Genomic DNA, 15,862 nt, shown 5'->3' with positions numbered 1-15,862 from the left:
TAAGAACGGCTAGGAGTCTCATATCAGAATGCAGGATGTTGTCTTTTCAATCAGCATTATATATGAGTGAAACAGGTTTGGCTTTTTTTTTTCCCCTTCTGATGGGTACTGAAACCTTACATGGCTCTAAAATCAGGTGACTTAACACTGCATTGGAAGATAACAGCAACAAGCAGAAAATATGCTGGTTGCTTAAAACAAATAAAAGACTTCACACATTTGAAGATGTCCAAACTCTATCACCCAACAAACCCAGTAAAAAGAATACTAATTAATCTGCATTAACATTCCCTAACTATTTATTCAGTATTAAGTATTGCTACCTTTTTCAGACATCCAAATGAACATCTCTGATATTTTACATTAGGTAAACAACACTATTTTTAGTCATCCTTAAGCCCCCAGTCTGAATTTTAAACATTTAGGCTGCTGCTTCACACAACTGGTGTCTTCATTAAACAGCTCGAAGCCAGCATGATGATTAAAGTAATTTCTACCATCACACTACAAAGCTTAAATAAGAAGAGCTCCACAGCATTCACAAATGGTTGTAACAATGCTTTTCTGAAAAATACAAGAACAGTTTTCTGTGAGAATATTCTGAGTGGTCAGTTTACCATTTTGATTCTCCAGGAACTCTGGGAAGTAAAAGAACTCTGGGATAAGTTCCTTGACATCATTGGGGTTGTCCATGAGTGCCTGCCAGGTAGCAGGAATAGAGTGGAACTGCCTGTCAGCACAGTCGAATCTGTGGATCAGAAAACTCAGGTTAGACTTTGATAAGTAAAATGACAAGAAAGAAAAATAAAGGTGTTGCTTATTTGGTCACAGCATACCTGCCACTTTGAAGCTGGATATGAAGTGTTGTGAAAGGTTCTACCCGAATGAGGTAATGCATGACACCAGCAGCATTTGAATAATGTGTCCCATAGTGAAATTTGTCAATTATCCCAAGGGGATCCTCAAAATTCTCATATCTTAAAAAAAAAAAATAAAATCTTTATAAATACAACTGAGCACTACAACTGATTTACATGTGGATTATACTTATTGAAGGCACGGATTCAAACGAAACAATCACAGCAATCTATAAGAGAAAAATACATTGACTTCTATTAAACATGAGGATTCTGATTCTGACTTAGAAAGTCCCTAAGCAAAAGGCTGCTGACAGATAGAAATGTACACCAGATGAAGCCTTTGCATACCTGTTCTTCCCTAGGCATTTGCTATCAGCTGTCAGAAACTGGATAAAGGGCAAGACAGGCCTGACTTAGCATGACTTTCTACAACAGACAAAAAACCCCCACATCGCTAAGCTGAATATTTATTACTGAAGGGACTTGTGACACCTTCCTGCAAGATTTAAAAAAAAAAAAATAAAAAATTAGAAGAGTGTGTGATGGCGTCAGGATGCAGAAAAGAGATTTATTTAACATTTATGCCCATTTCTCTTTCTACTGGCAAACTCACTCTAGAGTACTATGCCATCATCTGGTTGATATATTCCTCAGTGTCACAAGGCTAGTAAGAGAAATCATAGTTAAACTTACCACTATAGAACCAGTTTCATTACAGTCAGGGATAGAGCCTAATCATTCAAAGAAAATTCTCCATGTTCCAAGTTTTCAGCAGCAAGCTTGTTTCGGAAGATGCCTGATAAGTGCGATCTGGTATGATAGCACACTCACTCCCCACATTAGCAAAAAAAGGAAGGATCACTATACTGATGTGTGGGTGTATGTACTTGTCATTCCTACCTACAGAGGAGCTGTTGGAAGTCACTGAGTTACGTTTTATTTCAGAGGTAATAAGCTATGCTTGAAAAAAAGAGCAGGAAGCACAGATTTAGAATCAATGCTACCTCTCAGCACAGGCCACTCAATTCAGTATGTTCACATTCCTTATCTCGAAGCAGACATGGGACACAGTATGTCTCTTCAAACTGCTGGGCCATTACACTGTTTCAACACCCTTTCAGTTTATTTCCACATCTGAGAAACAACTGAAAATTTTGTTTGCTCTTTCAGTTCCATATAAGCTAACTAACCTGAACACAGCAGGAACGACAAATCAACAACCTTTGCAAACACATCTGTGATATTATAAAAGCAGATTTTAAAATTTTCACTGTAACAACTATCTTTTTAAAATGGGTTATTAGCCTGGTGGCTCAGAAAAGACAGAAGAAACATAACTGAGTGTTTAAACACATACTTCTCTTTCACAGCCTTAGCATTCTTTTCATTTACCACCCCTATGGGCTTGGATAGATCCCTAAAGACTGCAGGATTATTCAGGTCCAGATCTTCTGAAGTATAATCTCGTAAAATCCAGGGGAACTAAAAAAAAAGTCAAAGATTAAACTGAGATTAAAAATCCATCTTTCAAAAGAGAAAAAAAAAAAAACATACCTTTGGCAAAAATTTTTTTTTTTTTTTTTTTTTTTTAATTACCACAGGATATTGAGCAAGGTCATTATAAGTTCGTCCTGCCATTGTGTTCAGCTGAATAAGGTAGTCAAAGTTGGATATTTCTCTGTTCACCCATTTCTGAAAGACAAAAAAAGATACTATAGAAGTCACTATATCAAAGATACCACTGCTGCAAATTACATGTCTTGTCAGTATTTGTCTGCCAGAGGATAGTACTGGCAAGTAAAAGGCACAAGTTGTAAGACTGGTATGAAAGTCCAAATATAACTTCTCCTAATAAAGTCTATTTTCCCTTTGATTCAATGACTGTGCTACATATATTTCATTGAAATCATGTCCTTGACTGATGTCAGTACTGTTTTGAATACAGGTCAGCAGACAACTAGCAGACTCAGAATAAAAAAGAACAAAAACAGAAATGAAAGAAACAAAAGGAATGCAGGTAAACAGGTACTAAGAAAAAGGGGAACAGAACTTTGAAATCCGTTAAGAGTTCTAAGGTCAAAGCTTACTTAGAAATTGTTCTCCCATTGGTTAATAGTACAGGAATTTGTGAACTAACATTGTCCTCGAGCCTTTGCTCCACTATTTTATTTTAAACTAAAGATCAGAAGGTCTCAATATCTGTCTGTAGTATGAGACATTTCATTGCAGATGACATTTTCTTTATGTAAACATAAAACATGATAGCTTCTATCATTAGGGAAACAAAGAAAAACCAAAGTATTTCCAGTATTTTAAAAGTAATTTGTAAAGCTTCCTCCCTCAGAGAAAAGACTAATTGTGGCATAAAGAGATGGAAGATAAAAATACATTTACTACATTTAAAAATTTATCCATGCTTAGGGTAATACAGACATTTTAACATTTTTCTTCTATAACAATATTACTAATTCCCTTAAGATCCTATTTCCTACTTAATCTTCACATGGGTTTTCTTGAAAGCCCCATCATGAAAAGATAGAAGTGAAAAAGATTTGTACATGTATTGAAACTAAGTTCCAAAATATGCACTCAGGGTCACGGACTAAAACCAAAACCAAGTCTTCTACATGTTTTCCATTTTTGTGGGAATACTTGTCATAATCACATCAATAAAGCCTGGCTCTATCCATTTACCTCACTGAATGTAAACACAAAACATCAATTTTAAAACTATGCCAGTGAAAGTTCAGGGGCCATACTGAGGGTACAGAAGTTGGCAGTTGCCATCTAAACACTGTGGGGAAAAAAAAACAAACAGTAAACTCAATAGTTCAGGACCTTCCAGGACTCTCTTCAAGAAACAGAGGAATGCTCTAGACCGTTTGTGCTGAAGTCTCATACCTGCATCAAACCTGAAGCTTTAAAAAGTTCCTGTGGAGATCTGGTCCCAGAAATATTTGGAGAACGTAGTGACAATATTCGACTATATACTTTATTTCGTACCTGTTAGAAAACAGCATTAATAAAAAAATTATTCTGGAGATTGAAACTGACAAGTAAACAACTTCTCTGATAATTAAAATGTGAAATAAATGGAACACAGTTACACTTTTGAACACTTCTATTTCTTGCTGCATAAAACATCTGGACACGAATGGACATGACAACCTTCAGTTATAAGATATAAAGGCAATGTATGTTATGAGGTGATTTTTTTTTTTTTCATTTTGGGTAGAAAATCATTATTGCCACAGAATTCTTCTGGGAAATATTGCTGCTATTCAAGTGAAATTACACCGATGTTTTCCCTACAAAACTATTGCAAAGATTTATTTACTTAAACCAACCAAACAACAGTTTGTAGGAACTATTCATAAACTGACCTACTGGTACATAACTCACCCTAAGTTCTGATATTTATCTTAAGGATTACTGACATTATCCAGGGGAAAAAAAAAGTTTACTAATCCTAAACCATGCAATATAGAAGAAATAGCAATGATTTCCAGTGTTGTGGTAAAATAGAAAGTCTAATTTGCTTTGTAATTAATTTGCTCAGAGTATTTAAAAAGATGTGTGGACTTCAAGATATTTAGATTACTACTGATGGAATTTTAATTGAATAATTGTTCTGTATTATAACTGAAAGAGAGAAAGAGACAGGAAAAAGAAGAATCTTGTTTTATCCACCTTTTCACAACTAACCAGTTTCAAGATATCAGACCAAGGTTTTCAAGACTGCAGTCTAGTTTCCCTTAATGGCTATATATCTAGCAAACATTTTGCTACTAGTGTTAGTGTTGTGAAAGACACCTGAAATGCTGGGGTTTCAACCCCAAGCCCCAAATTAAGGTTGACATACGGGTGATTCCCACAGCCCTTCCCAAAGGGGGGTGAGTTTGCCTTCAGGCTTCCCTCCAGGGTGGTGCCGGCCCGGCAGACAGAGCCATTGGGTAAAGGAGCCCCGGGTGTCCCGCACTGAGTGACCAAAGGTCAGGTGTCCCACTGAGGGATAAAAGCTGGGACCCCTTGCAGGAGGGGCAGTGTCTGTGTGTGGGGTGGATGCCCTGTGCAGAGTTCCCTGTTGGGGAAGGACCTCCCGCCTCCCTGGGACTGGGCTCCAGTCAGCTCTGGCTGTTGTAAACGCGGGCTGTGTAGAGATTCAGTGTGTGGCTTCCTTGGTCTTATGTGTTTGGTTTGTTGACTCGGTTGTCTCCCGTCCCTTCTATGGGAAACTGCATTTCACCATTTATCCCACCCGTTGTTGGTCGTGTGGTGTCGGTGGTGGTGGTGTCAGTGGGATTGATGTCAATCATGTATAATCTGACTGACTTGTTTGTGCCCCCAGCGCTCACCCATGTACTGACCCTTTTGTACCAAATACAATTTGGTTATTGGTTCCATCTTTATGCTGGCTGTGTCCTTTATGCTAGGACTGATAATTGGCAAAACAACACCAGACTCAAATTAGACACAATCAGTGAAATTAAACTTGACACTTGTGCTAACTATATAAATCAAGGAAATTTGGGAAACCCATACCTCCTTATTGAAGTTGAGGAAATAGTTGGTTTGATCTGTAAGGAAGATCTCCAAAGCTGACCTCCTCAAGTTGTACCGACGCAAATGTATCTCTCGAATTTGAGAAAGGTGCCATTTGAAATCGAAACCTACCCCTAGGAAGAGCACTTTGATTACTGACTTGGAATATATCAAAAACTTTTCATATAGACAGAATGCAGTACCATTTCCAATCATCCCAAAGGTGAAAAGGCAAATTTTATATGCATCTTGATTAACCATTTTGCTAGGAAAACATTATTAACTTCAGCTACTGTTTCTGATGAAAGAAAGAGGCAGTGTCTGATCAAGTGAAGAATTTGTGTTTTGATCAAAAGACACATTATAAATGTATTCTGTTGACAAAAAAAAAAAAAGTGCTTTCTTAAACAGGCTCAAACAGAAGCTTTTATGTTTAAAATTCCCCAAAGGCTATCTTCCTGATATAATGGTTTTGAAAATTTTACCATTATTGGTCAAACATTTCACTCCACTGTTAATAGAATATACATAGTTGACTATGAAAAAAATTCACTAAATTAATATAAATGATTAATGTTTACTTAATACTACTATTTACTCATTACTTAATACTATTTTTTAATGAATGTAAAGTGAAATATTATTTGTCAGGGAGACGCCATTTAAGCAAGAAGTTGGAGATAGTGACATTATTTTAGTCAGCAAACTTAGTATTCATAAATAAGTTGGGTTTTAAAAAATTTTTAAGAAACACTAAGAATACTGAATCAATTTAACACTAAGTACAGTTCCAGATTCTTGATTCTGAAGAGATCAGCCAGCCACTACCACCAAGTACAATATTAATTTTAACTACAGATCCACAACCTGTCTCTTCACAATTAGTTTGACACTCATTCTCAAAAAAAAAAAAAAAATCAAACTCAGCCTACTAAAAACAGAATGCTGAACTGCACTGTAAAGAGATACTGATCATGCTCACCTTCTTCTTTTTCAATGCTACCATCAAAGAAATAGATGTGCTGGGTAGTGATCTCCAGCCTGCCAGGTATCACATCAATTACTGTAACAAGTTCACAGTCTTCAGACAATATTAGCTTTTCTTTCTGGCTTTGCTCATCTTTCTCATCCCTAGAAAAATACCACTAAGTATTACAGGGTTGTGTAGATTATACAGTTGTTAATGTACTTGGTAGGAGTACAATTCCAAAAAATAATCAGATATGAATGGCAGTAAAAATACGACATAAATATGAAGCTACTTCCATCAGCAGTCTTGGACATTTCAGACTAGACTGCCAAACATCATTTCACAGCACTGCTCTTCAGGCTTGATATTTCAGTCTCAGGCACAATGGACTTGACCTCCCTTGAAGTATGAAAAGATGAAGTTGCATTTCCCTTTCTTATTTAATTGCCAGATGCTTAAATTCTCTGGCCTAGAGCAGAGCTGAGTCCTGGTTCATGTGCATAAAGTTATCTTCAGAAGTATTTGGAGTAATAGTTTCTCAGAAGTCTATAGATATGACACATCACAAACAACCATTTAATAACTTTCAAGGTACAAGAAAATGCATCAGTATCACTCAAAGAAGTGCCACATCTCTAATGGATTTCAACAGCATAAACACACATAGATACACACACAAGATCACATATATCCAGTTAATGTAGCATTTGCTATCTTCCCACGTTTCCCCCACCCCCTTTTTTTTTTTTTAAGTCACACAAGTGACATGAAGAAAGCACAGCAGGCCTTCCCTCTGGAATACTCTTAAACACAGAGTACTCTCCAGTAGATTAATGCCAAACAAACAAAACATCCATGCTATGCAGCTGCTGGTATAGAGGATGGCCCTGACATATGTGGAGAACAACCAGTTCCAGTCTGGTCTATGCCCTTACAAGGCAGAATACTTCTTCGAGAATTACAGCCAAAGTACACGATAGAAAAGCCTCAACAATTCTGTAGCTTCAGCTTCAGACCAACTATGAGCCGTGAATCACTAACAGATCCTCGCAAACATCTGCTCTGCCTTCTTTTCCCTGTGGCTTGTTATGTCTCACTGTTGACAATGATAAATCCAACAGCAACTTTTCTGCTGTTCAGAACTACTACAAAGCCCTGGATTGGACTGTTAAGGCCAGACAAAGAAAGAGGGAAGCTTTGTATGCTAATCAGTTCCCTAAGTTGTTTCTCACTCCTTATCCCTAGCACAGAAACAAATTTTAACTGTTCTATTCTGCGGTACTTACAAATTGGAACTGGCAGCTGTGTCTTCTTCTGGTAGTTCAAGAACATCATCTTCCAAGTCACTCACTTTCACCTGCTTCACCACCTCCAGAAGCAGAGACTCACTAGAGGGCTGTGTCTGGTGCACACCTATTATAAATAGACATTTCAGCTCAGAAAATTTTTCACTACAACACTTTTAGAAAGCCAAACGACTGAGTGTAACATCTGTTGGTTTTAACTAAGTAAGAAGCCACCAGACTTCTTATATACTTTTGGTGGCAAACAGAACACTAAAAATATTCCTTGAACTTCACTGAATATGTCAAATCATAACAGCATAAAGGGAAGACAAACACATTAGAAAATTTTAAACTCAATTTGTCATGGACATTTCCAATAAAATATTTTAGAGTGTTCTGCCAGACACTGACAAAGCATGCACGTTTCATGGAAATATACTATATTTGTTTTTTCCTTACTTGAGTTTACAAGTGTGGGTTGGTTTTTTTTTTTTTGAGTCTTGATATTCAATATATGCAACTTAAAGAAGAGTTTACACCACTAACAGCTGTTTGGAACACTTCTAAAACAAAGCACCTCAGCAGTTTGCTGATGACAGCGAGCTGTGTGGGGCAGTCGACAGGCTGGAGGGAAGGGCTGTGCCACCCAGAGGGACCTGGACAGGCTGGAGAGGTGGGACCATGCAAACCTCATGGAGTTCAACAAAGCCAAGGGCAAGGTCCTGCACATGGGTCGGGGCAATCCCAAGCACAAATACAGGCTGAATGATGAGTGGATTGAGAGCAGCCCTGAGGAGAAGGACTTGGGGGTATTAGTGGATGGAAAACTGACTGTGAGCCAGCAGTGTGCGCTCACAGCCAAGAAAGCCAGCTGTGTCCTCTGCTGCACCAAGATAAGTGTGGCCAGCAGGGCGAGGGAGGGGATTCTCTGCCTCTACTCTGCCTTCACGAAGCTGTGTTCAGCTCTGGGGCCCCCAACAGAAGAAGGACATGGACCTGCTCAGGCAGGTCCAGAGGAGGCCACGAAGATGATCAGGGGCTGGAGCACCTCCCCTGCGAGGACAGGCTGAGAGAGTTGGGGGTGTTCAGCTGAGAGAAGAGAAGGCTCTGGGGAGACCCTACAGCGGCCTTCCAGTGCTGAAAGGGGCTGCAGGAAAGCTGGGGAGGGACTCTGCATCAGGGGGTGTAGGCATAGGACAAACAGTTTTAAACTGAAAGAGGATAGATTTAGATTAGATAGAAGGAAGAAATTCTTCCCTGTGAGGGTGGTGAGACGCTGACACAGGTTGCCCAGAGCAGCTGTGGCTGCCCCCTCCCTGGCAGGGTTCAAGGCCAGGCTGGACGGGGCTTTGGGCAACCTGGGCTGGTGGAAGGTGTCCCTGCCCATGGCAGGGGGGTGGGAACTGGATGATCTTTAAGGTCCCTTCCAACCCAAACCAGTCTATGATATCTATACATTTAACTAATAAGCTCTAAAAGGTTTTAAAGAAATACTTCCTGATTACTGTTTCTCATTGTTTCCTTTTCTTGAAAAATAATCTTATGCAAGCAAGCTATGTGACTATTTATTTTAAAACAAAGGAGTTTTTAATCTTTTTTTGGCAACAAAAATACACATTTCAATGAACAAGGGGAAATCAATTCTATTCAGTAGGAAAATGCTGCTCCAGGTCAAACCACCACTCTTATATAAACACATTTTACTGTAGAGGAACTATCAAAAATCAAGACTTAAGTACCTACCATACACTGATTCTTAAATACAAAGAGTAAAGTGTGTATCTTTCTTCAGTAGAGACTGAAGAATCCCAAATGAAATAACAAATACAACTTTACCTAAATTATCTCTCAGGTCACTAGCATCCTGATGGGCATTGAAGTTATAGTTCTGCACTAGTTTTAGTCTCATACGTGAAAAATTTTCCACATTTGAAAGTTTCCAGTGAACAGGATTCTGTTTCCTAGGAAAAAAGAATAATCAAAAAAATAATTATAAGAAAGTAAAGACTTATGTGAATGAACTGATTACAAAAGAGTACATATTTAGAAAAATACTGGTCATCTACTTGTAGAGTGTAAAACATAAAAACAATAAACTGCATTTTAATTTCATATTGCAGCTCTGATCTTCCTCTAGACTTTGTAAATAGTATCTACTTTCTACTGAAATACATCAAATTGTTTACACTTTCAGTTAATGACAATTAAAAGAAAAAAAAAAAAAGAAAACCCCAACAGCTTTATCCAGAACTTCCCCAAAATGTATTCTTTTAAACTGAAATTAGTTTCATGCATAAAAACTCAATCTTTATTAACAAGTCTATTCTCTCTCTTTTCCAACAGAACCACTGATTTGTAGAATCTCTCAAAAAGTTTTTGCAATCACTAACGAATTTTTGTCACTTGGCAAGAAAATCTAGTATCCAGGCAAGCAGCTCAGCATTACATTTCAAACTTTGTATTTTGATAATTAAATGCAGAAAACATTATAAAAGATGCATTCGATATTAAATTCACGCCTCAAGAATGGTTATCAGAGTCAATTTGACAAGGTTCTAACCACGTGAAACTAAGTTAGTCATGTGAGAAAATTCTTTTTAAGCATCATATACGGTTTAAGAACTTGACTCTTACATTTCAGACCAAGGACCACGTTCAGAAAGCAAGTAAAGCTGGGCTGCTCTCCACTGTCTCAGGGTGGCTGTGTGCTGACTGTTAAGTTGCTTTAGCATACTGTTGTAACGCAGATTTTCCTGTCGAGCCTTTCTCCTAAATGGTTCCACAAAATGCTCCTGAAAGATCATTAAAAATATACGTAGCACTGAAATAATTCCGACCTTTGAAAACACCATTTTGTGGCTTGAAAGAATTCTGATAAATTAAGAAGGAACAAAGAAAGTTTAGCACTAAAAACTTCTAAAAATTTAAGATAATGCTTACAAGAAATTTTTAAAAGCTTAGTACTGGAAGAAAAGGTGCCAAACTTTGACTTAAAGACGTGAAGAAAATGTTACCAGTGCTGAATCCACATGAAAGCAATTTTTCATCATCAGAAAAGTGGTCAGTATTGGAAATCCTATGATAATAGGTTGGATTTTTCTTTAAATTCTAGTATTCTAGAATGTGACTCATATTGTATTCTTCCTTTAGCTACTTGAATAAAAAAGACTTACTATAAGGATCCTTATTAAGGCCACAAAGGGAAAACAAGCAAGATGTAACCTATCTGTGATAATTACCAGTTAGTTCTAATGCTTAAACTGAGTATGGACCTTATACAGAAAGGCCAGTTCAAAACCAATTTTTCCACACATTAAATAGCAGCTGTTCACTGTTTTAAATGTTTTCATTGTATTGAAGTAGGGTTAAAAAAACCCAACACAATGACTCATCTCATCATGGAGAAGAGGTTTTAATAATTCAAAACATAAATCAGAGTAAAAGAAGATGTAGCTTATAGCTGAGCATAATTCTAGGTTGCTGTACTATGAGAAAGGCCTGAAATAACTCTTACAGGTAAGACTCTTAAATAGAAATAACAGAATTAAAAAGCATGTCCTACAAGTCACACTGCCCATAACATCTTAAACCAATCAACCTGCCTGCAATCACTTGAACTGGATCATCCTGGAATTCAGTTTCTCCATCTTTTAGAAGGCAAATCCTAAGAGAAACTTGCACTCACTCAAAACCTTACCTGAAATTTAAGCTTACTTTCTCCTCTCTCTCGGTCTCGCTTGTGCATGTTCACCATAAATGCTTCATAACAATCTTTCCAATAAACTGCCATCTGCTCGTGATCATGTCTGAATGAATTCTCTTCATACTGCTTCATATTTGGAATGATCTGGTTCCACCAAAACAAAATGCACAACATGATTTCTGAATGAGTTCCTCTGCTTTCACAGCTAAAAAATGGGGGAAAATGAATCAAAAAGAATCTACCACTTACATATTTGTCAATATAAACTTGCCACTCATCAGAGCTGCAGTATTCTTGAAAATCCTCAAAGAAAGATGGGCTGCCATTGGTAGGAGGCAATGAAGGAAGATGCAGGTTCATGAAGAGAAGTTCATAAATCTTAGATACCAATGTCCGAACCAGGGGAATCAAAAATGAGTAAGTTTCTGTCTTCTCTTCAATTGATCTACTCAAGATGCCTTCCAGCTTCCCCAAGAGGTAGCATGCTTCAGGCTGACTCTCAATTACTTTGGTCTGAAGGAGGGTGTTTAGTTTGGCTGCTGCCATAGCACAGACCTACACAGACAAATGAAAAATGAATGCAATCCTCAAAATAGTAATTTTGAGTACCTATCTTTTTAGCACAGGAGTATGTTTTTGCTATTCTGGCTGCATCCCAAGTAGCCTGAATGTGCACATGCATCAAATATGTGCACTGATAGTTTACTCATCCTGTAATGACCAAACCTGAGTCAGCTGCAACCCCAAAGTCACAAAGCCACATTAAGACAATCACACACCTAAACTAGCAGTCCTGGCTTTACTGAAGGGCTCATATTCTATGCATAGCCTCTGCTAACTTCGTTCCAAATGTTGATTTGGCAGGTCAGTCCAGGTTCAGATGCACTTAATACATGTACACCTGGAACCGCTAATATATGTATTTTGTGGTAGAAACAAAAAGTCACAATTGGAATCACTATCTTACTGCCACTAGTGCCCACATAGTTCCATCTTCGAACAGCTTGCCCTCTACCTCTTTCTCATGCTCAGGACGTGCACATTGACAGGACTGCAGAGTAAATTTGCAAATGGCAAGAACAATTAAAACATCTTCCCTATAGAAGGATGGGGTGCCATCAGTCTGCTCACTGGTATAAGCAGCTACCCCATAAACCACAGCAATTACATCAAACCCGCACTTCAAACACAGTACCACTTGCAGGAATTGGCAACAAACCTGTAAGTTATCTTGTGCAATAAATCCAAGGAGCAACTGCACTTGCACCTGTGAAAGTCTAGTTGCTTCTAGGCCAGCAGAGTACCACACTGACAGGCTATCCATGAGAGTCACTAGTTCTTCCAACAGCTATTGTAAAAACAAAAGATTTTCAGGAAATAAAATTAACAACAGCTACTCCAGCTAGAGACACAATAATTTCAAAAAGCTGAAGAGGCTGTGTTCACACTTCTAACTTACCCAAACCCAGAAAATTACCCAGAACACTGCAGTTAAACCAGTAATTTGAAACAATTCCTGACTACAAAAATCTGTTTAGCCCAGTATGTTAACTGAAGTATCTTCCCTGAACAAAGCCAAACCCAGCATACAGTATATATGCTTATGTTTTTCCTAAAATTTGACTCCAGTAAGTGCCATTTTCTTAGAAAAGTTAGAGGCTCCATGAGCAGGATTACTATCACTGAAAAGACACTAATATTAATAGCACAGATACCATATGAACTTGCAGTTTATGGGTTCATTATATATAGGATTTTATTCCATTCTTTCGCTTTGTATTTTAAATTACTTGAGTCCAATGCTCATATAATTCACCAGCCATAGCAAAAGCACAGTGCCTTGAGAAGGAAAACAAGACTTCTTTCATGAATATCTGATTTAGTGAAATGCTTGAAACTTCCTAACAACTTTTTAAAAATAAAAAAAAGTAAATAAATTAGGAGGCACTCCTTTCTGTCAGTATTTCAATACTAGAAGTGATACAAACCTTGTGAAAGGTAGCTATTCACAAGACAAATGACACATTTCACTATCCAGACACGTTTGCTTAAAACTAATATACCTTGACACACCTCCTAATAAATTACCCAAACGTAAAACCATTCTTTTGTTAAGCCCCTGAATCACATGAATGCTTCTGTAGCAGACTTAAAGCTGTCCTGCTTAGAATATTAGGGTGCTTTAAATTTATGAAAGTACTGTTATTTTCAATTCAAAGTTGGCAAGAAGCACAATTCTCATTGCTCCAAAGTTCAGAGCACATTTCTAATTAGATTTCACAAAGCTAGATCGCACAGAAGGCAAAGCTTTTGCCAAGAGGAGACTTTTTAAACACAATCAAAAGCTTTAGCATTAAACTATTTTTACTTACAAGCAGGCATTTTGGAGAACAGGTTAGGAATTACTGTGTTGATGGCTCATAACATTACACTTTATTTTTTTAAAAAAGTAGCCTTAAAAAACCCTGGTTTTTTAAAGGATTTATCACAATATAGTGATTCTTTCCATATAATACCTCTGCCCTTTAGCCTAGAGGGATGACAGTATCCAAGCTGACAACTTTCATTACTATTTCAGCCTATAAATACTACTTCCATTATGCAGTTACTGTACCTTTTCTGTCCATAAATTTGAATTAACTAGTCCTTCTGCCTGCAGGAAATCTTGTACAATTAGCAAGAGCTTGAAGGCATTTTCAGCATGTGTAGGGAGAGCTTTGGAATCTCTGTTATCAGTGACTGACCATTCTAACATCTTCTCCAGCAAGCTGCACGGAAAACAAAATCCCAAAGTAATTATTATGTGTTCTAAGTGTAAGTGGCTTTAAAAAAATCCAATTAAGTATTTAATTAAATCTCTTAGTCTGCAGTGATACAACTGTCTTCTTGATAAGTCAATGAGGTAAAAGATTTGGAGAAGCTCATGGAACCAGCAACACAATTTCAAAACCTTATGGACACATGACATACTTCTGACTACATGAAGAGAGAGAGCAAAGAAAAGTACATCTTGCTGGGAAACACCCACCCCTTCTCAGCTTCACTAATGTCCCTTACTTTTTCTGATTTTCCTCAAAAGGGATGAAAGAACCTGTCCTTGAACTGTACACTCACTTTAGTTTTATTTCATCAGAAGGTCGCAGCAACTCATTAGATATCCCCAGTTTGGTCAGTGCAGAAAAAACCTGTCCTCTCTCAATCCAAGCAGCATCATCAGATTTTTCAATGCCTTTCCACATTATACATAGCAGGATGTCTGTAAGTAACTGTATGAGTTCATTATCACCCCCCTACAAAAAAAAGAGAAATAGTTACAGCCCTTCTAGATTAGAAAACCTTCAAAATGTCTCTTGTTTATGACAGTCCCTATACTTGAATGTTTCAACATTTCTGAAAACTCTGCAGTCTAAAGTCCAATTGCTAAATACGTGAAAATGGAAATATAAGAGACTGTGGCTTTCTTGTATGTTGTCCTACATACTGACTTCTACATCACCGTTTCAACCTGACCTTTAGCTACCCTTACTTTTTCACAGCAAGTCTGCTCCATGACTCCTCTAGAAGATGAAGGACATGAAAATACAGAAGGCAGCAAGGTGGGTTTCTAGGTTTTTGTTTGTCGGGGTTTTTTTTAATGGCAAAGCTATTCCAACTGGACAACCAAAATAGAAGACACATTATAAAAGGGAGTACCCCTGCTCACTATATTGTGTGCTTTTCTTTTGGAAGATGGGAAACAAAAGGAAGGACAACAATTATCTATCAGAGAGATGATTAAAAAATAAAAAGGAATTGCAGACATTTGGAGAAATCAACCACATAGGGAGTGAATTACTTACCCCTTGGTTTTCAAAAAAAGAAAGCTCAGCAGTGAAGCCCACATCATTTGTAACTCCCAGTTCTTTGTCAGGCTGCCCAGAGAATGGTTTTGTATTCTCTATAGGTGATGGTGTGCTGGGCTGGCTATCTGTCATCTGATTCACAATGTCAGCTAATTCATAAGAGTCAACACTGGACAGATCTAAGCTCAGATGTGAAGGATTACTGTGCCACAATTCTTCTTGATCTTCTGACCTAAAAGACATCTCTGCTGTGGAGGCATCTTCCAGTGGCATAACAGAGAAATGAGCAGGGACATCCAGGGATTTGTTGTCTTCTAAACTCCACTGATCAAACAGACCATTAACAGATGCAAAGCTGCCAGATTTGTCTCCCTCTGTCTTATCAGGCTGATGTTTCTGAAGGTCTTCAGCAAGAGGCTTTTTTTCCTCTTCCCTTGAAGAATCAGCCCTGTTCTCTTTAAAGCCAATCCGAACCTCTGAGTTTTCTTTCAGGAATAGTCTAATCAAAGTGTCCTGCCAACCCAGTTGCTGAGAAATCTGTTGTGCTGCATCCAATTGGGAACGCAAAAGGTGCAAAACCTAAGGACGGGAGAAGATATCCCATACCTACGCATTAATTTTAGCTTGTACCTGCATTCATTCCAGCTTTTCAATTAGAC

At 37.9% G+C, this 15,862-nt stretch overlaps 1 protein-coding gene across 4 annotated transcripts in view; it reads right to left on the bottom strand.

Moving 5' to 3' along the window:
* Positions 1-15,862, bottom strand: part of NBEAL1 (neurobeachin like 1) — an 86,937-nt gene that overhangs the window by 15,226 nt on the left and 55,849 nt on the right. For all 4 annotated transcript variants that reach the window (XM_074911073.1, XM_074911074.1, XM_074911072.1 and 1 more), the window contains 16 exons: positions 15,201-15,782; positions 14,476-14,651; positions 13,976-14,129; positions 12,581-12,709; positions 11,611-11,916; positions 11,356-11,505; positions 10,293-10,450; positions 9,495-9,619; positions 7,659-7,785; positions 6,385-6,533; positions 5,403-5,536; positions 3,762-3,863; positions 2,457-2,552; positions 2,218-2,342; positions 837-977; positions 618-748 (listed from right to left, as the gene is read on the bottom strand). In XM_074911073.1, the coding sequence (XP_074767174.1) occupies positions 618-748; positions 837-977; positions 2,218-2,342; positions 2,457-2,552; positions 3,762-3,863; positions 5,403-5,536; positions 6,385-6,533; positions 7,659-7,785; positions 9,495-9,619; positions 10,293-10,450; positions 11,356-11,505; positions 11,611-11,916; positions 12,581-12,709; positions 13,976-14,129; positions 14,476-14,651; positions 15,201-15,782 (2,785 nt within the window). The remainder of the gene's footprint in view (positions 1-617; positions 749-836; positions 978-2,217; positions 2,343-2,456; positions 2,553-3,761; positions 3,864-5,402; positions 5,537-6,384; positions 6,534-7,658; positions 7,786-9,494; positions 9,620-10,292; positions 10,451-11,355; positions 11,506-11,610; positions 11,917-12,580; positions 12,710-13,975; positions 14,130-14,475; positions 14,652-15,200; positions 15,783-15,862) is intronic.

This window comes from Athene noctua, chromosome 7 (genome assembly GCF_965140245.1).
Source record: "Athene noctua chromosome 7, bAthNoc1.hap1.1, whole genome shotgun sequence".
Classification (NCBI taxonomy): Eukaryota; Metazoa; Chordata; class Aves; order Strigiformes; family Strigidae; genus Athene; species Athene noctua.
Note: the sequence above shows the minus strand (reverse complement) of the source record. Positions and strands in the feature narration are given on the sequence as shown.